General features: G+C 43.2%; 1 protein-coding gene and 1 long non-coding RNA gene across 3 annotated transcripts in view; one reads left to right on the forward strand and one right to left on the reverse strand.

Moving 5' to 3' along the window:
- Nucleotides 1–16,691, reverse strand: part of LOC142817868 (uncharacterized) — a 64,415-nt gene that overhangs the window by 37,121 nt on the left and 10,603 nt on the right. The window lies entirely within an intron of this gene.
- LOC119174330 (sodium-coupled monocarboxylate transporter 2) overlaps nt 1–16,691 on the forward strand; it is a 59,741-nt gene that overhangs the window by 20,329 nt on the left and 22,721 nt on the right. For both annotated transcript variants that reach the window (XM_075895776.1, XM_075895775.1), the window contains exons 2-8: nt 4,489–4,744; nt 7,452–7,571; nt 9,050–9,118; nt 9,994–10,045; nt 11,836–11,903; nt 14,262–14,342; nt 16,179–16,252. In XM_075895776.1, coding sequence (XP_075751891.1) covers nt 4,526–4,744; nt 7,452–7,571; nt 9,050–9,118; nt 9,994–10,045; nt 11,836–11,903; nt 14,262–14,342; nt 16,179–16,252 — 683 coding nt within the window. In that variant the 5' untranslated portion in view covers nt 4,489–4,525. The remainder of the gene's footprint in view (nt 1–4,488; nt 4,745–7,451; nt 7,572–9,049; nt 9,119–9,993; nt 10,046–11,835; nt 11,904–14,261; nt 14,343–16,178; nt 16,253–16,691) is intronic.

Below are 16,691 nucleotides of genomic sequence, written 5' to 3' on the forward strand. Positions count from 1 at the left end.
ATTTTTTATCAAGACAGCCACTTGTGAACTGTAAGAGCGGATAGCCGACGCTGCAACAACGACTGTCGTCGCACTACAACTACTATACTTGACGTGTTATCATGATATCGATTCTAGCAACGCGTGACATCTGCCGAAATTTTGAGTGTGTACGTCAGCGGTTACTTTGTTGATTGATACTGTTAATTACCTGTAGCGCCTAACCGCACGAACTGCAGTAAGTGGGCATGTGCTACGCGTGACTGAGGGAAAGGGTTTCATGAGGTACACGACAAGCATTTTGCGTTATTCGTGTGCCGACCAGTGAATCGTGGTCGCCTTAAATACACCGATCCCCTGTTAGGCCAATAATGGTTTAATACAAGTCCTGGAGACGACCAGAAGTGCGTCCAGACGTAGGCGGATAGACAGATACGTGAACAGAAACGGCCAAAGTGCCTGGGGTTCACTAGGAAACGCTTCGCATTTCAAATGAAGTGAAGTTGTGGAGAGCATGCGCAGCAAGCGCTACCTGAAGGAAGATGCACGCCTGTAGTCGAACCATCGCGCTGGCGTACTCCATTGTTCGATTAATTGACAAATGAATGAATGAATTTATTTATCCTGTTTACAACCGAACAGAAGCATAAGCTAAAGGCCATGTGACCTGACAAAGGTGTCTGCTCCCACAACTAATCAGCATAGAGACCATTCGCTGTACACAAATCGTATAAAGTCTACCGCATACATGCGAGAGTCAACTGATATGTCACAAAAAAAAGAGCATGTCTACAGGAAATGTAAAGATGCGACAGAATACAATACAAGAACATTTTGCTCTAAACCAAGGCTAGAAACTTATATTGAAAGGAAAGAAATGACAATATATGCACTTTATTTTAGTCTGGTATACTCAATGGTGCGTGTAAAGTTTTGTCGATTCCTTCGAACCTTTCATAACCTTATCGCCAAAGTCACGTAGTCAATTTGTTACTGGCGACGTCATGTAAGTGACTGAGTGTTTTCTGTAATTGGTTTTTATTTTCGGTACGCTTTCATAATGTTGTCGAAGGCTGTAGTGCAGATTGGTTGTGCGGATTACTTCTACTTTGCCGTCACTTCGGTCCGCAGTACGATTTTCAATGTGGGAAGCTATTGAGCTTTATTCAGGCAGTCATTGGCTAAGTTTAAGGAAGCTAACGCTATATACAAACTGTCTGACAAAGCCCCCCCCCCCCCTTGTACCCATATACGTTGCCCATACATTGCCCTATCCATACATTGCTCAAGCTTGAACTTCGAATACGGCGTTTTTCAGCGCGAGAAGAACTTGAAGACGGAACAGAGAAAACAATACAGCAAGAACACTGTACTTCAACTGAACTGACCCTTCGAAAAGTGCTATAGGGCCTGCCGCGATGGACTATCTGTTACGGTGATCTTCACTTCCGACCCGCCATGATGGTCGGCTAAGGCTGCTGACCCACACGTGACATGATAGAATGCTGGCCGCGGCGGTCGATTACTAGATGGAGGCGAAAATGCTGTAGGCCCGTGTGCTTATATTTAGGTGCACGTTACAGAACCCCAGGTGGTCAAGATTTCCGGAGCCCTCAACTACGGCGTCTCTCATAACCATATATGTAGGTTTTGTGAGGTTAAACCCCAATAAGAATTATTATATGATCATTCACTTCCCTTTAGCTTATTGAAGTCCCCTTTTATGGGTACTACATATGGGGTGGTGTTTATTAAAACGGTATATGTGTGTTTTTACTAGCTTCACAAAACATGTTTTATTAATTATTTTAATACATGTTAGAATAATTGAAGGGGTTCGACGTCCCAAAGCCACCATATGATTATGAGAGACGCCGTAGTGGAGGGCTCCGGAAATTTTGACCCCCTGGATTCTTAAACGTGCACCCAAATCTGAGCACACGGGTCTACAGCATTTTCGCCTCCATCAAAAATGCAGCTGCAACCGCCTAGATTCGATCCCGCGACCTGCGCGTCAGCAGACGAGTACATTAGCCACTAGACCACCGCGGCAGGGCTAATGCTGATAGAAATGTCATGAGGAAGGCCGTTCCAGTCTTTTGCTGCTCGTATAAAAATTGAGGCTAGGAATGTAGTAGTACGGGTTAGGGGTTGTGTGACTTAAAGCGGATAATCAGCGCGATGAGATATATGTGAAGAAGGCGTGATGTATGTTGGATAGTTCAGCGAACCGGAATAAAACATGAAAAAGAGAGGGGGCGGCAACCTGTCGGTGGAAGCAAATGTTTGCAAACCTTATTCCACTTTCGAAAATGAGATGCCCATACGACATGAATACGCAGAATGAATGAACTAGGTAGCTTTTATAGAAGTGATTTGATTTCGTTGATGATATATGTATGGTGGCGGCTCCAGATGAAATATGCATTTTCGAGCTCTGATCTGATAATTGATTTTTAAGCAAGCTTTCTGACATGCGGTGGTGTATGACATAAGTGTCTTCTAAGAAAACCGAGTAATTTATTAGTCACCGAATTAATGTGCGTGTTATGATGACGCAAAGGCAGGTCATGAGACAAGGTGAAGCCGAGGTATTTGAATGTCTGAACTGGTTCTACTGAAACATTAACAATTGAATAGTTAAACATAACCTGAGTGGTTACAGCGGGGAGAAAATGAAACCAGCTTACATTTATTAGACTTTAGGTTCATTAGCTAACGATTACAGCATGTCTGTATGTTGTTAAGGTCATGCTACATTAATGTTTGCTCGTGAGTGTTCGTTCGTTACTGAACCGTAAATTACATGGTGATCTGCAAACATGCGGAAGTTACATGATACGTGCGTTGGTAGATCGTTAACATAAATTGAGAAAAGAAGGGGTTCCAAGACACACCCCTGCGGGACGCGTGACACAAGTAGTTGGTTGAAGCAGTCGTGACTAAAACAAATTGGGAGCAATTAGTCAGGATAGATGTTATCTATGCAAGTGCCGTGTGTTGGCTTGAAGGTCGCGGGATCGAATCCCGGCCCCGCCAGCCGCATTGTGATGGAGGCGAAGTGTTAGAAACCCGTATACTTAGATTTAGATGCGCGTTAAAGAATACCAGGTGGGCAGAATATGCGGAGCCCTCCTTTATACAGCATAGCTCATTACCTTATTGTGTTTTTGAGACGTTAAACTCCAACAAATAATTCCAAAAGAGCGAGCCAAAAAACTTCAAAGAGCATGCGTACAAAAAAATACCTTAATAAATATATAACAAATTATTAGACACGTGCAACGCTGAGGCGGCTCTTAAAAACATCTTTTTTTTCTGCCTAAACTCATTGAAACAGTACTCGTACATTTACCAAATGCAGTACATACGCAGAAAGTTTTGGGACCTATTTTAAGGTCTGATGCTTTCTACTTTTTTGAGATCGCGTGCACTGTCCAACACAGGGGAATTAATGCAACGTCTGCAACGGTCAGCAAGAAGACTTGATCCGATAACATCCTATAGCTTCGTGCAATGATGGGACTGTCATTTCACAACTTTACGCTCAGGCTCGAAAGAAGTATTCCACGAACTTCTATAAACAATGCCCATTATTTCACCGAAGTGCACCTATCAGCTTCAGCACTTCAATAATCCGCAATGGGTAAAGGGTTCACAGAAAAGAAAGGAGAACTTTATATTAACTTCAAAGGTAGAATGACGCATTCGCATTTGTAAGATGACCCGACATTGAACGCTATAATGCATTAATTGAGACATCGGGAACGACACGTTGTTGAAAGGAGAAAGTATCAAGCAGGATGCGTTCGAATTTAGAAACAAGATTAGGCCACCCAGATAGACACCTATTTCGGTCATCAACATGTTGCCCTCTTCCAGACAAAAACAAGCCTTTGATAGGTACCCTCGCAAGAGTTTGTCTGGCACTCCCTCGAAGAATGAGTCGCAATCAAGGGTTACGGGAAAGTAGTAGCTGATTACGGTGTCTGCACACGTGCGTCTGCGACAAAGCCCGTCGTTATCAGACACCCCCCTTCTTTCCGCACTTCGTGTACATTTGGTGCTTCCAGTCGATGTCTCACGGTTTCCTCCGTGCGGTAGACGTCTTCAACATCCCGTCTAGAACCTTCTTGCCTTACCCGCCGATGGCCGGATTCCTCCATACGCAGACACATTTGCTCACATTCCGTGTTTATTATGCGAATGAGTTCCAAACGAAATTATGTCTATTTTCTTTGTGCGTGTAAGTTTATCTCGTACCCAGCTTTCCGCGGTTTCTTTCTCGTCTCCTTGCCAATGTTATATTGCCATGAAGGCCCGGCCGCGGAGTGTGTCAACAAGTGCTCGTTTTATCGCAGCGAATAAATGGCGGTTTCATTACGTGGTGGTGTCCGTCATATGGCCCAAATCACGGACCAACTGTGTCTCTTCTCTTTTTTTTTTTGTTCGTTGTCACGCGTTAGAAAGGAATGTTTGCGCAATGACGTCTGCGCACTTTTTGCGTAGGAAGGACCACTCGAGACGCCATAGCTGAGAAGGAAGCATGGCGAGTGGTGGATTCACGGTGGTGGACTACGCGGTGCTGGCCACCCTCCTGGCCCTGTCGGTGTCCATCGGCGTCTGGGTGGCGTGGCTGGACCGACGCCGCCAGAGCAGCCGCCACTTCCTCACCGCCCGCGGACAGCTGGGATGGCTGCCCGTGTCGCTGTCCATGATGGCCAGCTTCTTCTCGTCCGTCAACGTGCTAGGCCTGCCTGCCCAGGTGAGAGCGCTGGTTTACCGAGGCAAGAGTTCTGCGGTTATCGTTAGACAAACTTGATGATCGCGCCTTGTCGCAGCAAAGGGGGCTGGTTCACTGGCCGAGTCCGGCCTCAGAGCATAAGGCTTTGGAAGCGTCATTGCCTTTCTTGCGGACAAGCAGTCATAGAGACAGACTTAAAGCATCATCTTATTCTTTTTTTTTTCTTTTTGTTTTTTTTACTTTCCATTTTTGTGGCACCCCTTTTCTATCGTTTTTTATCACTCTTACTCCTTTCCCCAACACAGGGTGAGAATAGCTAACCTCTTTCACTATAGCGGATCAACTAATGCATCTGCGAGGCTCTGTAAGTGGATAACTGACGTGACGGGTTCTCGGGTCGACGACTGACCGTAGGATAGCGATGGGCGTGGTAGCGTACGTATACGTTTGTTATTGTACCGTGCGGCTGGGCGCCAATTCGTGGTTTCTATATCCGGACGGCGACAACCACATTCTGAAGGGGGAGGCGTGCGTAAAGCGTTACGTGAGAAAAATTTTACATAAAATGTGCGTAACAGTGTGGTTCACTCTTAGAGAGAACACACAAGCGCGTGGCTTGGGGTCTGCATGCGGAGCGCCAACTGCTCACGAGATTTGTAAGTGGGGCACAGGCATGTAGATTCATAAAGGCCGCTCGGGAACCGCGTTCATCGCTTTGTCTCCGCGCTCCGCGTGCGCTGGCCCTGCACTTTTTTTTTTTTGCGATATGAAGCTAGCGCTACCAACTCTGTCTTCCACTTATTCATTGGGCATATATATTATGGCCAGAAGTTCAGTGTTAGTATGCTTGCTGCGTCGGGCTTCAATTACATTGCCAAGGCGGCCATTGGCTGTCAGTAACATGGAAAAATAGCGCTGGCTTATCGGAGAACATTAAGACTCAGTTGCAGAAGCTCCTAGTCTTGTTTTCCTTGCATGCGTTGTTTTTTTTTTCATTTAGCAGAGAGCAGCCCATGGAAATGTGCAAACACAAAAACTTTTCATCATTAAGAAGTTTTGCGACTAAATTTCATGCCATACATACTCGCTCCTACAAAAATATAATAATCGAGCTTTCTCCTCTAAGTTTCCCTCCATACTTGTTCTATGCAGGCATTTTATGTCACAGCACGTATGTGTTGTCGTAACACGATAAATTTTATAAAACGCTACGTCCACATGATATCGCAAATGAACGATCTCGGCAGCTTCTGCGGACATTGTGTCGGCGAGCAAGAACCTAATCGAGATAAAGCTGGTGAAACACTGCAGCAATACAGAAAGCCGTATTTTTTTTATTAAAGCGAAGGCCTTTTGGATGCCTCCTAAAATACGAAAATTGACCATCGGTGGCGTCCCGCGACGTCGGCACCTAGACGAGTGATGCAAACAAAAATATCTTCAGGTAATGGTGTCGTCACAGACAACCAAAATTTGTGACGTCACTCTGACGCAATTTACCATGACGTGACTTGATGACGCCACTTGGCTGTTGTCGCTGTCACTGGTCACTTGGTCACGTGACCAAGTCACTGATAACGTCGATGACGTCATAAAGCCACTAGGTGACGTCATATTATTCCATTGTCGCTTCGTCAAAGATGAGCCTAGTGTAACATTGCGCTTCTTAATAAAAAAAGTGTTATTTCAGTTTTCAAGTTTCTACGCTTAGGTCAAGGTTTGTCGACTAAAAGCGCTGCGGTAAAGTACATCTCCCTCTCCCGGCGTATTTCGCATTATCAGGATAACGTTGGTGTCGTCATTCTGGATTTTGCTTTGCATTTTCTCAAAAAATACTTTTTACAATAATAATAAATATATTAAGTTAAACCCGTATTATACTGAAATGGCCATTTCCTTGGTTTGCGCCTTTTTTTAGACGCTTGAACCACAGCTTGTTTCAATTTTCGTTCAACTTTCCTCTACTGAGAAGGGGCCCCGCTACTCCGAGCTTAATATTGTCAAGTATATGTATTTTTTTATTTCGGTAATGTACTACCGTTACTCTTAGATGCGTTTAAAAAAAAGGGATTGCAGAAAACAAAAGCAGATCCCTAGGAAAAAAAGACAATTGTGTCTCGTGATCTGTAATGTTGTTTTTGTTTTTTTTTTGTCTGCGATCGTTTCTTTCAAAAACAATACACTGACTATCCCCTATACGTGTGCCTGTACTTTAGTACCATTACCTTCAGTGCTTTGGAAAAGTGAACGGCGGCTCGTTTGCTCCACCGCGCGATTGGAAATTGGCAAACCCTGACAAGAGCAAAGCCGAAGCGATAGAATAAACTCGAACACAAAGTAGCACATTGGGAACTATTGATTGATTGATTATTTGATTGATTGATTAATCGATTAATCGATTGATTGATTGATTGATTGATTGTCTACATGAACATGTATGGAGTCGGTGGCTCGTTGCTCTTATTAGTTGTTAGTGTACTAAGGCAATCTAATATTAGTCGAATTCTTCGCCATATTACAACTGCCATCGAGTATACGTGAAGCTGCAAGCTAGTGGCCAACAGAACGTCCCTGTCACGCAAACCACTCAATCAAGCGACTCGGCAACAGAGCACTGGGACAGCCAGTGCGCAACCAGCGGACCCTGGTTGCCTCCATACTACCTCGGTTCACTACATCACCTGAGGCTTTTTTTTTCCTCACCCACCTTATCCCCCACGTTATGCAGGTGTTCATGCAAGGCTCGTTACTCTGGACGGGTGTGTTTGCCACGTCGGCCGGCGTGCTACTGTCGGCGTACGTTTTCCTGCCGGTCTACCACAGCCTCAACGTCACCAGCATCAACGAGGTATATATGCAGCGCAATACGCATATACCCGCACTTAAACGCATCTTGTCTCTATCTAAACCTGTATGTTTCGGAACCTACAGGCTCCTGAACTAAGGGAAAGAACTCGAGCTAAGATCTCGTATAGTTACCTTTTCTCAGCCTTGGGCAGCATAAGACATTGTTTACAAGTACGAAGTCCACCTCGTCGCCTTTCCTATTCATCTCTTCCTCTGTCTCTCTCTTGTTCAATGAGAAACAAGTACGGGTGTTATTAAAACGTCACTCAACCCTTGATTTGCTCAGTATCCGCCACGATACAAAGCTGATGAAGCTTTAAGTAGACTGTATAGTCATATAGAGAAGACGTAGGTGCACTCAGCCAGGAGTTTCAAGCTGTGTCTGACGCTGCTAGCAAACTTCTAATGATCTCACAAAATATCCCGTGTGTTCGATATGACGTGGCCCTGGGTTTGATTTTCGGCCACAAATACCGCTTTTTGATGGCGGTGAATTACAAAGAACGACCACGTAGTTAGCTTTCAGTGCACGTTAAATGGATTGTGAATCGTATCCGAAAAAAATTTGAACAGCGTCGGTTTTCAGAATTTTGACCCTCCATTCATTAACATACCCCAACTGCTTTCATAATCTGGGTTCACTTAATAAAGAGAAAAAACACCGTTTTGCTTTCCCTGCATTTGTTGTACTACAATTCATGTCGTATTCCTTTTGTGAACTCTTTTTTTTTAATTTTAACAGCCACCTTGTGCTCTTTAAAAATGATTTTAGCTTACTTCAAGGTTATTTAAATTTTGTTATTTTTGTCGTGAAAGTAGAAAAACTCCACTCGTGAAATCAAATAAAAACAGAAGGTATGCAGTTTCGAGGAAGAAAACGTGTTTTGCGACTCACATCTTCCCAAACTAAATAACCTGAAGTGATCAAAATTAAACCGGAGCACTCCGCTACGGCATTTCTCATATCACGTAATTAAAACCTCAAAGGATTACTTATTTGCTCCATTATTAATTGAAAGCACTGCTGTTCCTTCTATATATGAAATGCCTCCCCAGGCAGTTGCTTTTTTTTTCTATCGAACTGCTTATTGTCACATACTTATCCTTGCGGTTGGTTTTCATCACAAGTCAGGAATGATGTAGTCAGAAAAACTTGACGATTGACTATGTGATCAAACATGATAAACTTTCCTTGCGCAAACTACTAAAATAACGTTACATGGAGAAACAAAATGTCGCACATATGTATATGTGCATTTCTTAGCTGTGTACAGGTCTGCCTGTAGTCTGTGCAAGGAATGTGGAACAAGCATGATATTTTATTCAGCATACAACCCTATAGACGAGTCGTACTTCACAGTACTGGTGAGTCAGGGAATGATATGTGCAGTCGCTTTTGATTCATTTCAGATTTATTTATGAACTATCACTTGTCGTACATATAGTGCGAAAACAAGTGTTTTGCTTTTTTTCTTTCAGTATCTCGAAAAACGCTTCAACTCCACCCTTCTCAGGAACGTAGCATCAGGTCTCTTCATACTGCAAACGGTGCGTGGCAGAACAGTGTTTCTTCATCTTTAATTTAATCACACTGCCGACAATGCGATTGCCTGGAGGCTACCCAAAATCCCTCTTTGGGAATGCGAGGGGAACCCACCTCCAACCACAATACTTCCAGTTTTTTGCATACTGTCAACTGACCACCGCATTCGAGCAGAGCTTGGCTGGTCAGGTCGCGGCAAGCTATTGGCCACCACTCTTCGATCTGCCGGCACGCTAAGTTCAATGACTTCGTTGTGCCGTCAATCAGGCTTCTTTCTTTCTTTTTAAGCGAGTTAAGCATTTCTCATGACTTTCTAGACGCAAGGGCAAATCTTCTAGACAGACGTAAGCACTTAGGGGAGGGTGGGGAACTAGGCAGTATTGAAGGGTGCATGGGGTAGGGCACTAGGCATTGATAAGGGCACCTCTTGGTGAGTTACCTTGCCTCTGCACTGCCGTCTGATTGTAAGGGCCTCAGACGGAGTCGTCGAGGAGAAGGGAGGCTGCAAACCAGTGAATCTTCGCGCCTTGGCCCAGCCAGTGGCAAATGTTTCGGGGCGTTGAGCTTGAGTATTTATATAGAAGTACACACGCAAACACAAGACAGAACGGCGTGACACAGGCAAGACACTTTTTTTTTCTTTCAAGTTTTATTGACGCTAGATAAAACGCTGCGGACATGGAGGGAGGACATGGCTACCTACACTGCCCTGCTCAGGTCCACGAGAATTGTCGCTTACATTTGAACGCAAGTAAACGCGTGAACACACCTATACGTGCAGACACAAACTCATTACTTCCTGGTCTTCAGCTATATGGCATGTCTCAGAACAATAATTTAAGACTTCGGGGTTCATTTATATTATTTTATTTATGTTCAGGTTATGTACACAGGCGTGGCGCTGTACGGGCCATCTTTGGCAGTCTCTTCAGGTAAGGCCTTATAGCATGTGTTTTTGTATCCAAGGTGGTGGCAGTTGCATAAAAGGGCACGGCGGAGTTATCAGCTTTTTCATGGATAGTAGTCTATTCATAGCACAAGTACTTGCTGACGTTAAATGAACATTATTGTAGTCCAGTGAACCATTTAAAAATGGCCTAGAATGGCCAATTTTTTTTTTTTTTTTGACACGAAAGTGTTTTGCGCCGGGGTGCACCGAAATTTTCGCGACGCATTTCCATCACGGATATGGCGTTGATAAAGTGGACGCTACCAAATTGGAAAGAAAAGAAACTTTTAGAAAAAGATCACCAACCCGAAATCTAACTTCTTACTCTACCAACGTCCTCGATCGATGAGACATCTAAGGCTTTCGCCTTAAAGTGTTTCGCCTTAAAGGCCAAATGGGAAGCTGATTGAAAGGGCACAGGATGGCTGTCAGTTCAAAAAATCCGTATTTCTACTGCAGAAAACAAAAACGAAACAAAAGCAATGCTGACTTAAAATTTGAAAGAAAAAATTGAAATAAACCACCACCTCGCAGGTTGCCAAGCACAGGAAAGGCGCTACAGATTTGCAATCGACATGAGCGACTCGATATATGCTTTCAATTTGTGAGCAAACTCAGCTTGGCCGATATGTTCATTTATGTGTATACCTGTATAATGCGTACTTGTATATGTTCGCAACCTGTCCCGCAGGTTGCGATAACATATAAAGGGACGCCTTGTCTGTGTGGCAATTGCCGCCATCTGCAAGCCCTTTATGTGCAATTACTCCGAATTCGTTTTAAAAAAAAATCTTCGTGGGCTTTATTGTGCTGCTCCATACCTCGTAGAGGCACTTATCTTTAGACATTGTCGAAGGTGAATCAGCATGAATGACGGCATTTAAAAATCAGTCTGGAGACTTTGTTGTAATAAGATAACTGCCGGGTGTTATTTAGGTGATAAAACACTGACTAGGGTTAGCATCATTGGGTCCCTCACCGTAACTTATGGTCCTCACGTCACCTCTTTGCCATCCCCTTTTCCTGCGCAGATTCCTGAGCGATCGTGGTGACGCCAGACAGAAAGCGTGCGTTTCTTGCGATAACTCATGTTATACTTCGCAAATTCAGTATTTTTTGTTTTGTTTTCGACAGAAAACTCAGAAAGCAGATGTCATATCATTGCCCCGAGTTTTTTCTTTCATTTACCCTTTCATAAAAGGCACTTTGCTTGAATTGTGATGCCCATGAATTCCTCTTGTTTTATAACATAAGATAGCTTTCTAGTAGATACTAACTTTGCCTCGAATAAATACGTGCCCCCGCAAACCTAGAACGACTGCACAAGCACTGTGTGCACGCGCACGAAATATTTTACGTGCGCAAGCAGAACAGCTAGGATAGCAATAATATGGTATAGCAGCGTTGAACTCTTACGTCTCGTCTGTACGTATGTCTGTCTATCTATCTATCTATCTATCTATCTATCTATCTATCTATCTATCTATCTATCTATCTATCTATCTATCTATCTATCTATCTATCTATCTATCTATCTATCTATCTATCTATCTATCTATCTATCTATCTATTTATCTATTTATCTATCTATCTATTTATATATCTATCTATTTATCTATCTATTTGTCTGTCTGTCTGTCTGTCTGTCTGTCTGTCTGTCTGTCTGTCTGTCTGTCTGTCTGTCTGTCTGTCTGTCTGTCTGTCTGTCTGTCTGTCTTTTTCACGTACAGTTATCTATCTCTCGTATACTTAATCATTTGTTCCCTTTTAAAGTGACCGGCTTGTCCGTGTGGTCCTCAATCGTCATGAACGGTTTGGCCTGCACCTTCTACACGAACATCGTAAGTTTCAAAAGTGTCCGTTTTTATTTTTGTATTGACAAGTTTTTTTTACTGAAATATGCCAATTTAACACTGAGATGCTTCATATTCAACTGTTGATATTACATTTTTCGATCCGTGTGTCGCGAAAACCTGTGTTTAATTACTTAGGGATGTTTGAGCAAGCGACAGAGTCAGCCATGGTGAGCCTGCCACGCGAGCAACTCCCACTGGCTGATAAAGTACTGATAAGCACTTTGACGAAAGTTAACACACTCGAGCAGAAGCTGATAAGTTCAATACAAGTAAACATATGCAAAGAAACGCGAAGACAAATGTATGCGCCATTCAGCAAGACAATTAGTCGCCTTCCCAGGTCAACTTTCTTTAGCGACGAAAAAAAAAACGTGATAAGAAACATATATACCTATACATACACTATATCCTACTGCAGTTCACACAAGCACTGCGTCTGCATGTCGTGCAATGAAATAGCGTTTTCGTACATTTATTTATTTATTTATTTATTTATTTATTTATTTATTTATTTATTTATTTATTGTGCAACAATGCAAGGTTCTAGTGGCGCTTGCAGAAAAAATGGCGTTGAAAAAGCCACTTGACGAAGCCTGTGGCACCATATGCGCATTCAACTGCAGTGAATGGTATTATAATTGTATAAAATATACGAAGCGAAGTCGTACTGATAAACAGTAGAAATAACATATAGGTATTTTATTACGTAACACAACCACACTACTATAACATAACACCAAGGACATAGTACACGCTAATAATACAGAATATCATTTGTGAGCTTCGTTAAGACACTATAGCCTCACTGAAGTATCCTAGTTTTTTTGTTGTTGGGCTATGCTTTGTGCGTGCTCGGTGTCTGTCGAGCACTGTGACAGATTAGTTCAATGATCCATCAAATACCGATATAGAGTATCATGCTACAATTGTAGCACCAGGAAACCGTCTTAAACGCTCATCGAAGAACTTATAGGTACAACGCTAACTGGTAGCCATAAATTATCTCGAAAGAAGTCACGTTGGTCTTCACCTTGCTATAGTTTATCGTCGTCCTTTGCATGTTACTTTACTTTAACGATGGTCACACCTCATTCGAGAGGGGAAGAAGGAAATGGGAGGTGGATATGTTTTGCAGTAGCGCAATCGTCAACATAGCGATGTGCGCGAACCAATGCCATCATGCACCATTCTTCTAATGAAATTATCCCAACTAATTCACGCAGCTTTTTATCTCCCTAAAATCAAGCAATTATGAAACATAATAAAGTCAGTCTGCCTGGGTGCCTGGTAGAGTGGTTACAGTGCTCGGTTGCTGAGCCGAAGGTACCGGGTTCGATCCCGGCTGATACGGTCACGTGTCCATGTACGCAAAATAATAAAGGCCAGTGCACTGTACTGGGTGATATGTCAGGGCTGTTAAAGAACGATAGATGGTCAAAATTATTGGCGCCCTCCACTGAGGCATGCCTCGTCATAATCGCATCGTAATCTTGACACTTAAAATCCCAGATATTAATACTCAAGTGAACCTGAAAACAACGGTTACTAAGGTATGTAGCCCTGAAAGACTGGAGATGACACTCGCCCTCTCCTTGCCACTGTATCTTCTTTTTTTACGATAATACAAATTTCGTCTTTGCCTACAAAACAAATAACCCCCTTTGCTTCCTGCTTTTTCGGTTTCGTCTCCATTGTGAATGAAGCCCGACTGCTGTCGAAGGGCTGTAAATTAACCAACCGATCGCTGCGGCACGAGAGCTCCTTCACTTGTGGTCTATGCCTATTGGGCCCCTAGAGGCATTCGCGGCTCTACTACGAATCGCAGCAAAGTGAGAAAAAAAAATGTAGCCTGACTGTTTAGGACTTCAGTGCTGGCGATTTTATAGAAGCCCGCAATCAGTTACAACCGCATGCGGTGATGGTGAAAAAAATTTATTTTTTATTCGCTAAAATGTTTCCGGGCAAGTGAGTGGGGTCCTCAGTCAGGGCTTTACTGGCCTTCGTGGCCCGCCCGGCTTGGTCGATCAAAACCAGCTGGCTTTCCCGATCCCCAAAAGGGAAGCATTGACGTGTTTGTGGCCGCGATTCGCATTTCCACGTAATGTGGGCGGGAGTTGGCCGTTCGCCACACCTCGGACAGCTGCGCGCGTAATTGTGGGATTTCTGTCGTGGTTTATTTGTAAATGAGAGCACGTGTTGGTCTGTACTCGACGCCGATCTCGCATTGTTTTTTTTTTTTTGGGGGGGGGGAGGTTATAATTGTGAAAAGTAATGAAGTTTCTATATACAAGAACAAGTCCTTTAAGCAAATCCCTTCAATTTGTTCTTGCTCTTTTTCTCCAGGGAGGCCTAAAAGCAGTGGTGTGGACGGATGCAGTTCAAATGATACTGATCTACGCGAGCTACTTTCTAGTCATCACAGCGGTACGGACATTTATTCACTATACACGTATGTCTGCCGCTCACAATCTCACCCGTTTAAGTTGATGAGTAGTAACTGCCTGTTTACTAGCATGGTCATATACCCGAAAGCGCTATTTTTATCCTGAGAATCTAGAGCAGCGCTTTGTTCCTTCTTGGAAATCTAAAGGGTGGTAACACTTTTTTTTTTCAGTTCGTCAAAAACAAAATTACCCATGTATTAGTATCGTGCATTTTATTAAAACGCTATGTCCGTTGATCTCTTCTTATGAACACTCTGTTAGCACATTAATGGTAGCCCTGCAACACTTTTTCAGCGTGGTCAGAAAACGCTGCTGATTGGTAGTCGAGGCTCCTAAAAAAACTCGCGAGTCGAACATTACTGCGCAGCACGCGGCCTTAAATTTACAAGTAGTTCTGAAAGTTGACTCGAAGTCACCCCCTCTTCTCTCGACAAACGCCATAAACCCAAATGACCCCACCATAAAGCTAAATTCTACGGCCGTTGGCTGATTTGAGCATTGTGAGCTGCATAGTCATCGCGGCCACCGCAAGATGCCGCCACGTGGCCGTTTACGCGCTCGCGATCACATCGAAAGTAAGCCACGAGTTTGAAGGAAGAAAAAAAAAAGACTGTGAAGGTAACGACGCGCGCTCACTAACGAAGGCATCTTGTTGCACCCTTGACATTTGCCACTGCGTAGCTTTAAGTGCACCAGCTGATACGAAAGGAGAGCAAGTGCTTAAAACGTGCGACAAATTCTTGTAACTGCGATCGTGCTCGACGAATCGCAAAAAAAATGCGGCAGCCGAATCATGAGGCACTAAATTCCTCTATTGAAGCGAAAAAGTTATTTGGAAAAGTGTTGCAGCGCCCCTTAAAGGTTTGATTCCTGAAAGTGATGGTCGGCTATTAAACGGCGGAAGCCCCTGCTCTTGTAGTTCAGTCGGTGAGCGTGGTGACCAGAGCTTTAAACAAAAAGTGCCGTGTCAGTGGGCAAGAGACAGAGGTGGCTTATGTTCGCATATGCTTATCTGCCGGGACAGAGGAGAGGAAAAGACCATGTCAGACCTTTTTGCCCTTGTATGACTTCAGCAGATAAGCAAGAACGGTGATGTCCGAAAAAGAATGTGCCTATCATTTTATCAAGCTGTGTTTGCTTAGTGGTGTACGACACAGCGTTTTCCTGTAAGGAGAGCTACATCGGTCAAACCGGCAGGCATTTAACGGCCGGTACAGCAAAAATAAAATAAAGTATGCAGATACAGTGATCTTGATGTTGTGGAACATTTAAAAAAATGAGAGATGCACTTGAAAAAAAAGAAGTATGAGTGGTGGTGCTCTTTCTCTAATGAACGCTTTCATCTTCAAGAAAAACTTCACTAAACGGGAAAGAGTTATACTTAAGATCAACTTTTTTTTTAATTTACTTATATGCAACCTTTCAGTTTCAGTTTATTTCAACATCATGATACAGCGTACAGTGATGCAGTGGGCAGTGGACAAAAGGCCTCTAAAATGAGCTTAAGACTGAAACCTTTAGGCAATCTTTAACTCCACAATTAAGATTTTTAAAACGTATCTGTTAAGGAATAAATATGAACATCTTCGCACAATTTTTATTGCTCTTACAGTAGGCATGCGTTCTTTTGGAGAAAAAAATATTTAATGTCGCTTTCCAGTCAAATGCGCGTGACATTTTAATTTGCCTACTCATCGACATCAGTGCCCCGTAGTTGCGCCTGTTACACGTAATAAGACAGTGAGAACAATTAACGCCACTTGACATGTCATGCTGTTTGTCTATATGCCCGTTTTCTTTCCCTCTTTCACTGCAGGGTGTCTTACATGTCGGAGGATTCGGCAACATGATAACACTTGCTGAAGAGGGAGGGCGGGTCAAAGTATTCGAGTAAGCAAGATCCTGACTCACTTATCCGGGTTTTTATGTGGTATTTATGATCAGCAAGAAAAGTGGGAAAGCTACTAAATACATTGTAAAGAAATACCAAGACATTCATCTTACTTATTGCGTAGAAGACGTGAGTCTTTTGGTAATTGTGTTTCAATTTAGATGGCAGCATTAACTGGCCAGCACGAGGGAAAAGAAGTTTAGAATATTGGTTCAAAATGCACGGACTATACTGATAGAACAGGAATCATTGCAGGTGTAGGTGACAGTATTTTATACGAACTTGCGTGAAGGTAGAAAGAGGTAGCCAAGGTACTACACTAAAGGCATGGCTGTAACGAATATACCAGCTAAATATAGCGATCACCACTCTATTTCAAAGGGGAAGTCCCGATTACCATCATCCTGTCTGCAGGCCTCAATAATTCTACCACTAGTC

Source organism: Rhipicephalus microplus, chromosome 5 (genome assembly GCF_043290135.1).
Source record: "Rhipicephalus microplus isolate Deutch F79 chromosome 5, USDA_Rmic, whole genome shotgun sequence".
Classification (NCBI taxonomy): domain Eukaryota; kingdom Metazoa; phylum Arthropoda; class Arachnida; order Ixodida; family Ixodidae; genus Rhipicephalus; species Rhipicephalus microplus.